Raw genomic sequence first — 12195 nt, 5'->3', positions numbered from 1 at the left:
GGCAAAACATTAGAAAGCTGGTTAAAGATGGTTTTATCATAAAGAAACCTATGAAGATTCACTCTCGATCCCGTGCAAGACGCATGGCGGAAGCAAAAAGGAAGGGGCGCCACTCTGGATATGGTATGCCCTAGAACAATTTTCTCATCTGTGATGTACTAAGTTGTTAGTTATTGAAAATTAATTTCAATAGGTAAGCGCAAGGGTACTCGAGAAGCTAGGCTCCCCACAAAGGTTTTGTGGATGAGAAGGATGAGGGTTTTGAGGCGTTTGCTTAGGAAGTATCGTGATGCCAAGAAAATTGACAAGCACATGTACCATGATATGTACATGAAGGTAAAAGGTAATGTATTTAAAAACAAGAGAGTCTTGATGGAGAGTATTCACAAATCTAAGGCCGAAAAGGCAAGAGAAAAGACTTTATCGGACCAATTTGAGGCTAAGAGGGCAAAGAGCAAAGCAAGCAGGGAGAGGAAGATTGCTAGAAGGGAGGAAAGACTTGCTCAGGTGACATAATGGTGTATTATAGTACTTTAATTTTTAATTGTTCAAGAAGTTACTCAAACTTTGTGTTGAATGTGTTTTGTTCCCATAACATAAATGGTTTTGCAACTTAATTTTATTGTTTCTATAGAAGTAAAAGTATTTGTTGCTGTGCCAGTTACTTTGCATGCACAATTTATTATTTAATATTTATATGTTTCTTCTATTCAGTAGTTTGAGTTTAAGATGAGTGCCTATTACACCATGCTTGTTAATAGTGAATGGTGCACACTATGGCACATGACTCCTCACGAGCCACATTGCATCAGGGAATGCAAGCTAGTTAAAAGAAAGATACAATTATAAAAGTCGCGACCGACATATTTACATTACAATAAAAATAAGAAAAATATTCCAATCCTAAATGCAATGTCAGATGACTGAAACATAAGTTGTTGAACTCTTGTCTTCCTTTTTGGGCTAAAGAAAAAAACTTTGTCAAGGCATAACAAGATACTTATTATACCAAGATGCAGGGTAGTAAGTTAGGACTTCCTAAAGGGATACAATCGTGAATATTATTAAGTACTAATGTTTAAATGGGTAATGGTACAGCTACTATTTTTTATTTAAATTCCAAAACACATCTAGTCCTTTTCCTCCTCATCATTGTCATAAACCAAAGTAACCTCGTCATACAATCCAAAGTACCCTCATCAACAATTTCTCTAACATCATAATTATCTTCATCCACAAATTTTCTAGGGCTTTATGAAGATTCATATTTCTTTTCATTTAGTTTGTCTTGACTATTGTATTTTTTTCACAAACATCACTGGCTCTTGTAATAATATTTCATTTTCTTCACCGAACACTAGTTCATCATATTCATCTAACTTGTTATCCAACTACATGTTAATCGATAATAAGTGTCATTGGTCTCATTAGAGGAATTTGATCAATGATGTCATAGCAAGACACTGTTCATAACTCGTGCATGAGTGAAAACCATGGACAGTTTGTGCTATTTGATGCACCTGGGCCTTACCACAATGATGGTGCATGATGTGAGATTACTACGCCACATACTATAGTCCGTGTTATTGACAAGCATGCATTGTTCTTCTATATCTTTATCACCACAAGTATCCTCATCTAGTTATTGTAACTACTTTTGTTTCACTTTATTCATTCACACCTAATGATATATGAGATGTTGATTTTGTTTTGCGTTTTTTATTTTTTCAAATCTTTTAGCCTTTGTGGTCCTTTTATTCTTTAATATTTTCATTACTGTTTCATCCAACCTTTTGATGGTGCATCTTTTATCTTAATTTGTAATTTATTTATGTTCAAATAATTTGTTTTTTTTCCCATATTATCTTCAGGCGGCGCTTCACATACTGGACAATAAAAAGTTAATACTTAAGTATGACAAAAATGAAATGTTAATATGTATGTGGCAAGTAAGGATAAATTAAAAAAATATATATATATCTGAGGAATTGCTGGTGTGATATTTATTGAAGATTGTTGGGGCATGCGCAATTAAGGGTAGAAAATATGCCTATTTTATGCGTATATAAAATTAGTGTTAGGGGATTAGGTAATAGGGGATGTATGTATCTAAGGTAATATTTATTGAATTTCTTCAAAATAATTTGCAAAGAATATGTATAAAACATCATGAAGCACTTAACAGAACAAATGACAAAGTAAAGATTAATGAAGTCTTTTCTAATGATGATGATGATGTTGGTGATGACTTTGGTGATGATGATCAGGATATTTTCTAGACATTATTAATAATAAACACATGCATTAGTAAACAAGACATCTATTATACATATATGAATGCATCTATGCATATATAAATGCCTGCAAGTGCTAATATTTATATTTATTCAAGCGTGTATTTATTCATAAATACATATATGTTTTAATTTAATCTAAAGCTATTTTGATTTGTGCCAAATCTTCCTTAATCTAATTTTGATTCAAATTTGGCCTAATTCATTAATTGGCTTATTGATTGGAGTTGAAACTTAATCTTGACGATCTACAACCTTCAACTCAACATATCAATTCTATCCACATGCTTATTCATTTATCTTAGCTCTTCATTTTACTTGGAAGTGTTCTCACCTAGTAATTTTATGTAATATGCAAAATAACATTTTCAAACTACTTTAATTTGTCTTTTTTTTTAAACTTCTTTCATAAATATTACCAAGAGATATAATGCTGATTTTTTATGTAACTCTATACAATTAAAATCTCATTGTTTACCAGTATCAACTACTTCTAATACTTGTGATTGTGCTATCCTGCATATCTTTGTAATATCAACATAGCTAACTTTATAATTTTTTTCCTTATTTTCCACTAAGCACTTAATCATATGTCTTTTCATGATCATTAAAAATATATTAAGATTTTATTTATCTTACTTTTTTGTGAAGTAATAGCCTTAGCAAAAAAGTTGTATTTATAGTTGATCTTTGTGACATGAATCAAAAAAAAAAAAAAAATCAATATAGATGTGACTTTTCAAAACCCACTGCAGGTGCACATTTTAGTAATTTGCTGGAATGCTTTACTAGAAAATATGTTATTTGGTTTTGAAAGTCTATAATCATTAAACTTTTGCTTTGAAATTTTTTGCTGACAAATATATCAAAAGTTTAATAAGACATGCTTTTGAGTATTTTTATGGCATTTTGACTTTTTGGTATGTTTGGCTCGCGTTTGAACTCTATTATTTTTTTAAAACCATTCCATTGCATTCAGAACTTCATGACATAAACATTGAATTTTAGTCATATCTCATAGCATTGCAATTTATTTACTTTTTAGGTCTAAAATCAATGTTGTGGAGAAATTTGGAAAAAAAATTGAGGTGACTATTATATTAGAGGGATTGTGAGAGTGTGTTTTTAAAATAGGTTTATAAAAAATATAGTTGGGTAGCTCAGGCATGTCTATTGATTGGGTATAAACTGTCCACATAAGATGGGTTTCTAGAATTAATGTCGAAGAATTGTGAAGGAAAATGATGAGAGAAAAGCTAATATGTGGTATACATTGTGCAAAAAAGATTTACGTCAGGTAGGTTTAACTCCTTATGGAACACTCACCGGAAATGATTAAAGAATGAGATTTGATGAACTCAATCTTAAAAAGTCGGGATGATGTTGATGGTGATGGTCTGCTTAGCTTTTGATTTTAATTCTTTTATTTGTTTGTTATCATGATGATGGGCTGTCTGAATACATGGAATGTTATTTTAGTAGTAGTAGCTCTAGTGACTTGTAACAGAGTTGTAACTACGAACGATCAAATTATTAAAAGGTGTGAATGCTTCAAATATCTCGGGTCTATTGTTCAAAGTGTTGGTGATGTTATTAGTAGAATTCAAGTTAGTTGTTTGAAGTGGAGGAATGCTTCGGGTTTATTGTGTGATAAAAAAGTACCGCTTAAACTAAAAGGAAAATTTTATAAGATGGTGGTGAGACCTGCAATGCTTTATGACATTGAATGTTGGCCTTTAAAAGAGAAGCATAAAACTAAGCTAAGTGTTGCTGAGATGAGAATACTTAGGTGGATGAGCGACTTTACACTTAGAGACAAAATGCGAAGTGACTATATCCGTGATAGGGTTAATGTAGCTTCAGTGGCGGAAAAAAATTAGAGAGAGTTGTTTTAGTTGGTTCGGTCACATTAAATGTCGACCATTTGGTGATCAGGTTAGGAGAGTAGATGTTTTAGATTCGACTTATGTTAAGAAAGGTAGAGGTTGGCCTATAAAGATCCTGGCATTTTATATAAAAAATGATCTTAATTTATTAGAAGCAAAGATCCTGGCATATTATATAAAAAATGATCTTAATTTATTAGAAATAAATGAAAATATGGCACTCAATAGGACACAATGGAGAAAAAGTATTCATGCAGCTGTTGTGTTGTTGTTTGTTTGTTATCGAGGTTGATCCTTGAGGGTAAGCTTAGTCTATTAGTTTTCTCCAGTACTGTATGGAGTTAATGGGGTAAGGCAACACTACACTTGCGGGAGGTTTACGTTGATTATGCCTTACTAAGTTTGATATGTATTTTTATTATGCTGTACTGTGATTGATATGTAATGCTGTATTTTTCTTATGCTGTAACATGCTATACTAGGGTAAGCTTACGTATTAACTGAAATTTTTTGGGCAGTAAAGTGTGGATTTATGCAAAAATTGGTTTTATTTCCTGGCGGCAGCAACCAAATGCTTATAATTGCCTTTTTTATTCTGAGGCAGTGGCATTTGAAGATGTCCAGCTTTTGGACTTGCTTGAATATTAGATGCCTCTGAATTCTTCGGAGTTCTTGTGGCAATTTCTGTGGATGTATTTTTGCTTTATGTGGTTTGAATGTTGCAATTTATTTACAGGATATTCCCTTGTATATACAGTTGATATGAATGCTGTTGGAAATATGGCTTTTATTGGCTTTCTCTTTTGCTTGAACCTGGGATTGATTGTTCTGTACATATTAGATCTTTTTTGGGGAGATTTTAAATTATGGACAAATAGACTTCTTTATTTACTTTTAAGATTATGGGTGTAAGCTGGATATGTGGTTCGTTTGAATATAGTATTAGTGTGATGGCTTGATTTTGGAGGGACCTATCTCCTACTGGTATTAGGCTCAAATTTTCTTACTTTGGCATCCTTCTCCATTTCATTTACGTTCTCAGTTATTGGATATAGTTCTCCTAATTTTGATCAAAAAGTTACTGAGAAACCTAATATTTGGAAATTAAATATAACTTGAACTTCTCATATTAGTTTTGTTATTTCAATTAAGTGATTTTAAACTTTAATATTGCTCCTTTGCATTTAAAGTAAATCATTGACAAGAGTGGCCACTTATGATCTATAATTTTTCAATTTTTCCTTGCATTAAATCATACTAGCACAGTATTTGTTAATTAGTAGACCTAATCTTGAGTCATCCTCCATAAATAGGTTACTTATTACTTCAATTTTTGCTTGTTTAAAAGCATTTATATCCTAGCAAGGTAAGTTCTTATATTTTGCTCATGCTGTTTCTTAGCGATTATTGCCATGTATTTTCATTCTAATCTACCATCTAAATATCTTTGGCAATCCAATGAAACATCCTTTCTCTCAAAATAAAAATAAAATAAAAACTGTGCTACAATTCTTCAGAATAGCCTCTTTGCAGTGGTTGTGTGCTTGACTATAATCTTTAGTTTTCTGTTGCGTGGCATTTTTTCATTTTCTTTCTATTAGTTTTGCACCAGATTTAAATTTCGACCTTTATCAACTTCTCTCATTTTCACTTGTCATTATGCATTGATATTGTTTACTGCCAATGATTATTTGAATAAATGTCGGTTAAAAGGATTCGATTTCCTTGTTATTGTAGTTATCGTTTTTTGAAGTTAAAATTAGTACCATGACATCATTCATATATAAATACCGGTTATCCAAAATGATTCTATTTTCTTACCATTTAAGTTGTCATTTTTTGTAGTTAAGCCTAGGACCATGCCAATTACATTCATATCTATTATCTAAATACATCCGATCTGATGTTTTGGTTTAAAAAATAAAGTTAGCCTAGGTTGTTACCCCGTTGTTGGCTATCCCTATGATATGTTTGACTAGCTTTAGCCATGGGAGATCTTTGTTGGACTATTTTTAATTAGGACATGTTGGCAATCCTGATCGCAGGCGTAATCCTTGAAGACATAAGACTCAAGTATATATCTTAGCATGGTAGTGAAGAACTCAGTAGTTCTTTTCCATTGTTCTCTTTTGGCTTTGTAGGCCTAGAACTGATGTTAGGTTTTATCTGATTTTTGCAAATGGTTGTTTTTCCTTTTTTTTGCTTAAGAACTGGACCCAATTATATATAACTAAATGCAAAACAAAATTTAAAGACCTTTGTTTTCAAAATATCGGAAGTATATATAGACTGTCAACTTTATTAGTGGATTGATGCAAGAATATTAAAGATAGGTAGCATTTGTCCTGGTTAACATCCTCAGTATTTTTAACGGAACTTTATCTTCAGTTTGTCTGGAGATCAATTTATTATGGCCATAATCGTGCTATATTTTTTTCATTTCTTTTTTCCGCGAATTTGGCTTCAGATTAAGTGTCTTAAGATTTCTTTTGCGCCACTTCTTCATAACTTTGTTTTTTTTTTCTGTCCGTGTCCGCAATTAGTTTTAGCTAAAAATTTGCTTGTTATTTATTGATCAGTGATGAGAAGCAAGTGTTACAATCAGATATTTTTAATTGTTTTAGCTATAAGAAGGCTTATTTCCATTTTTTTTCAAAAGAGAAAAGCCTATAATATCCACAACAGTAATTAAAAAATGCTTTTTCCACAACATATTTATAGGTACTTTCACAAACAGCTTTAGCTTTTCCAAACGGAAGTCAATGCATCACTTTGGGACCTATGTTTTAGAGCTCTTCTTAATGATTGTTATTGAGAGGCTCGAGCCATTGCTCTCTTGTTCAACTTATAAGTTAATTAGGTTATTGTAGGCCTTATACCGAACTTATACCAGAGTTAAACCAACAACAACGGGAAATGCAACTTTTGTTACGGGAAACAAATACTGGCTATAACCAACACACGCTGAAATAAGGAACAATAAACACAACAAAGACGCCCCACGAGTTTTTGGTTCAAAAATAGTGAGAAGGATGCAATAAGGGGGCTGTGGTTGGGGAAGAAAGGATGTTGGGTGGCTTGGCAGTCAAGCACAGTCTTTTGAAAGGCTTGGCAACAAAGGACAACTGGTAGGGGAAGGCTGGCGGCAAAGGAACAACATGTTGGAAGGCTTGGCGGTAAAGGAACAATAGGTAAGGAAGGCTGGCGACGAAGGAACTACTGAATGTAAGGAAAAGTAGGTGGAAGGGCTCGACTGCAAAGGAGAGCTGGTTGGGAGGCCGAGATCAAGGTTGGGGATGCCGAGAATGATAGATAAACACCACCTCAAGACGAGTTATAGCCGTAACACATTCTTGCCTTCAGATAACCCTAGAGGGGAAAGCCGGGATGCTGACAACTATCCTGACAAAAAATGGAATAAAAAACTGCCCTAAAATACAACAAAAAAACGTATATATTGACATAGGGTAAAGAGGAGTAGGCCTCCCTCCAAATAGGAGGGAACTCAATGCTGAGAAGGACCAGTCGGTCCCTCCTTGGCCCGGACTGACCCTGACCAAAGCGATCTTGTGTGATTATTGTCGTGTTCGCAATTTTGTCGCGTCTGGGACAGAAGACGCCCCACATCAAGGCCAATTTGAAATTGCACAATAATTTTAATATTAGGATGCAATTTTTATTAGACATTGTACTAGAATCAAAGTGTGTGCTTTACATTACTGCTGACGTTTTTAAGTTTCTAAAAATGCAAATTTTGAGAGATTAGATAGGGTTGGAATCCTAAACTACATAATCCTTTTTTTTTTTACTTTAGTTGCGATGCAAAAAATGCCTTCTTGCGTTCTTTTTTCAATACATTGGCATATTTTACTGTAATTGGATATTTAATTATCATAATATGCCAGTTATTTATGGCAGAAGAGAGTAGGTTAAATCTTTTATCTAGCATATTTTTAATCACTGGCTCTTTTGCAGTAGTTTAGCACCTATTGGAGATGCATGTGTTTCTAGATTGATTCCTCTCTTTAGTGCAACTATTCCTATTCTTTGTCATTTTTTTAAGGCTTACTCGTCTTATGACTTGTTGCGAAAGTAATTTGTTAACAAATGAACATCTTAGATTGAGTTTACTTTTGTCAATGACAAATTTGATTCAAGCACAACCACTGCAACCAGGGATTTGGGTTGTAAGGTGACTGGCTCTTTTTGTATGATAGGTTGGGCTGTTTAACCACATCTTTTATTGTGCAAATTTTTATTCATTATGATGCTTGAATGATTGACCTATATCTCTTGATTAGTTAGGTTTATATGTCACTTGCACTAATACGAACCAACAAACATCAACCACATTTCTATTTCTCTCATTCCCATAATTCTTCCCCTTGCATGTCAAGTTGAAGGAAATGGTCATAAAAAATCAAACTCCTCAAATGATCTTTAATTAGCACATGCGAAGCTATATTGGTAGATCTTGAGGTGGTCACTTTTAAATGTAAGGTTGAGATGTAAGTTTTGAAGGAAATGATTTCGACACAACCTAGTTTACAGTATATGTCCTAAAGGATTTAACTGGGAGATCTAGATATAGCTACGCTATAAGTGGGGTTGCAACCTTTGTCTTTATGAAGACATCTATGGAGCAAGAATGGCTATGACATAAGTCTTGAAGGGATGGTTGCGATGTTAGGAAGGTTATGATGTATAGATTTGATACAATAGTGACGAAAGCTTTAGTAGGGTTTAGTACACAACAATCTTTATTTCATCAAGTGTAATTTACAACATGATGATTAATGAAATACCTCGTTATGTTGAACTATAAACATTGCTAAAGGGTTTGGCTTGTCAGGTCAAATTTATCAACTCCATGATCACATAATTTCTGGCCCAAATATATCCAAACTTTTTGAACTACATGTTAGTTATTGCGTAACCAAATCAACCATCAATTTTGATCCATCAACTCTATTGAGCTTGTGATGCTTATATTTACAAGTTGAAATATTTTGTTTGCCAATTCAAGACATTGTAGATGATGCCCAATTGAGTTATCATCCCTACAGATATTTTGTATGCCAATTTCAACATCACAAGCCCATTATTTCAACTTGTAAACCCAATAGAGTTATCATCCATAAACCCTATACCCTAAATCATCCTTACAAAGGATGATAACTGTCGCCAGATACTCGTCTTATCAGCTTACCTAGTTGGTCAGTCGGGTTAGCTTAGAGGTACTATCTCAGAATTATAGGATTCTGATTTTATCTTGGATCTTACCTTACGCAAAGCTTTTTATACTCCATAATAATGAAAACAAATAAACTCTATTCTTATACTATCTCTTTGTTTAAATTAAATGAAAACCAGATTCAATTGGAGATGGTAAAAAAAAAAAGTAAATCATAATATTCAAATCTTAAAATTATATTTCATTAAATATAAATAAAAAATAAGAAAATATTTATATATTAGGATATATTCATACATAAATACATAATTATTACATAAGAATATATATTGTCTATTTGTATATTTTTCTTATTAAGAATATCTTGTTATTCTCTAATTGACTATAATTGAATATTTATAAATATTTCAATGAAATATTTAGTTAAGTAAAAATAATTATCCATTCATGGGGATTTCTTTTTCATTTGAATGAAAGTAAAGCCAAAGGATTGACTATGGGATGTCATAATATGTGCCATTCATTGTTGGTGACTAAATGACTATTTAGATAATGACCAAAATACTATTTTTAGTTTCTATTAGCATGCTCCAATTTTTTTTATTTAAGGCATTTGGCGCTTTGGATTTTTCATGCTTTGGAGAGCTTTGAGTAGTGAGAAATTCAATGAAAAATAATCATTAAGGAGTTGCAGGGTGTTCTAAACTTAATGGAGAGTTGAGCTAGGAAAACTCTAAGAGGGGACATCATCAAGGAGTTATAAGATTTTATGCATTTATCGGAGCCTGAATCTTAGAAGAATCTTCTAAATAGTTAATTTTACTTAAATAATTGTTTTAAATAAAAAACTTAGAGAATTGACAAAAAAAGTAAATTAGTTTGTAGAGAGTCTAAGAGAACAATTTATGATGCTAAAAATCTTGTTTTTAGTGATCTTTATAATATATTATATGCTAAAGAGAATGAAAAATATATGTAAAAACTAGCCAAACTAAGAGAAAAAAATGAAGATTTAATTCAAGTAAAGTGTATTACAGATGAAAATCAAAAAGTAATTTTCTTAGAGGAAGATATTTCACATTCTTTCTTAGAGGAAGATATTCCACATTGGTGGGTGAGCTATTTTGATAAAATTTTTAATGACTTTTTTGAAAATAGGATCGACCGTAGTTATCTTATTATCATTAATAATAACGAAATATTTTATTTTTATCTTTGCACTTGTTAAAAATATGTTGAGATTTTAAAGAAAAGCAAGGAAAAAAAATCAGTTGGTTCTGATGAATTGAAGTGTGGAAATATTTAAGAGATTTGAGAGTTTCTTGGCTTACTAAACTCTTTAATATTATTTAAAAAACTTAAAAGTTTCCTGAGGAGTGGAGGAATTGTATTTTGATCCCTATTTTTAAGAATAAAGGTGATTCACAAGAGTGCAAATTATAGAAGAATTAAGTTGATTTATCATACTTTAAATTATGGGAGAGGGTATTGAGCACAGTTTAAGGCATGATACAAAGATTTCTCATAATCAGATTTATATCTGACAAGCCTATGATGGAAGCTATACATTTAGTGAGCAGTTTGACAGAGAAGTATAAAGAGCATAAGGAGGATCTACATATGATTTTTATTGATTTAGAAAAAGCTTACGATATGGTTCCAAAAGAAGTCCTTTGGAGAGTTTTATAAAAGAAAATTGTTGATATGACTTATATTGAATTCATTAAAGATATTTATTGTAAGGCTGTTACTTGTGTTCGAACAGGAGGAGGACTGACTAAGTATTTTCCTATTTCAATTGGATTACATCAGGATTCGGCTTTAAGCCATTCGGCTTTAAGCCCATATATCTTTTTTCTTTACTTATGGACGCTCTTACTGGACATTTACAGGAGGATGCACTTTGGTGCTAGCTTTTCGCTGATGATTTTCTTCTTGCGGATAAGACTAGAGAAAGAGTTTAGGAAAACATTAAATTATGAAGGTCTATATTGTAGCCTAAAGGCCATTGTTTGAGTATATCTATAACTGAATACATGAATGTAATTTTAGTAGTAGTAACTGTAGTGGAATGGTTGTAACTATGAGCTATCAAATCATTAAAATGTGTTAACGTTTTCGATATCTCGGTTTTATTGTTCAAAATGATGGTGATGTAGATAGGGATGCTTAGTAGAATTCGAATTGGTTGGTTGAAGTGAAGGAAATCATCAAGCCTATTGTGTGATAAAAAAAGTATTGCTTAGTCTAAAAGGAAAATTTATAAGATGGTGGTGAGGCTTGCAATGCTCTATGACGTAGAAGGTTGGCCTTTACAAGAGAAGCATAAAGCAAAGTATTGTTGAGATGAGAATGCTTCAGATGAGTGGTTTGACACTTAGAGTCAAAATGCGGAATGAATATATCCATGATAGTGTTGATGAATGCTCTATGACGCAGATTGTAAAGTTATTCCAAGTGAAAATTTAAATACCCAACATCATTTATTAGTTTTAGATTTTAAGATTAAGAGTTGTAAAATAAAAAATACTAGGACTCATCATTGCAGAATTAGATGGAGAAACTTAAAAGATACAAATAAAATTAATTTTATGAGTAAAATTCAAGATTTCAAAATTTGGGATATTCATGAAGAAGCAAATGTGATGTGGGATAAAGTAACAAACACTATTAAACATGTAGCAAAAGATGTTCTTGGAGAATCAAAGGGAAAAATATTTACAAATAAAAATAGTTGGTGGTGGAATAATAATGTGCAAGAAAAAATAAAATATAAGAAGTTATGTTATAAAAATTGGTTTAAATGTAAAAGCTTAGAGAA

General features: G+C 32.1%; 1 protein-coding gene across 1 annotated transcript in view; it reads left to right on the top strand.

The window, feature by feature from the left end:
- Nucleotides 1–12195, top strand: part of LOC110028351 (60S ribosomal protein L19-3-like) — a gene marked incomplete at its 5' end in the record, with an annotated part of 18124 nt that continues 5929 nt past the window's right edge. Inside the window, 2 exon segments of the mRNA XM_020730170.1 lie at nt 1–123; nt 194–507. Coding sequence (XP_020585829.1) covers nt 1–123; nt 194–507 — 437 coding nt within the window.

The sequence above is a fragment of the Phalaenopsis equestris genome, unplaced genomic scaffold (assembly GCF_001263595.1).
Source record: "Phalaenopsis equestris unplaced genomic scaffold, ASM126359v1 Scaffold000511, whole genome shotgun sequence".
Lineage (NCBI taxonomy): Eukaryota > Viridiplantae > Streptophyta > Magnoliopsida > Asparagales > Orchidaceae > Phalaenopsis > Phalaenopsis equestris.
The sequence above is the reverse complement of the archived record's forward strand: the minus strand, read 5'-3'. Positions and strand labels throughout refer to the sequence as shown.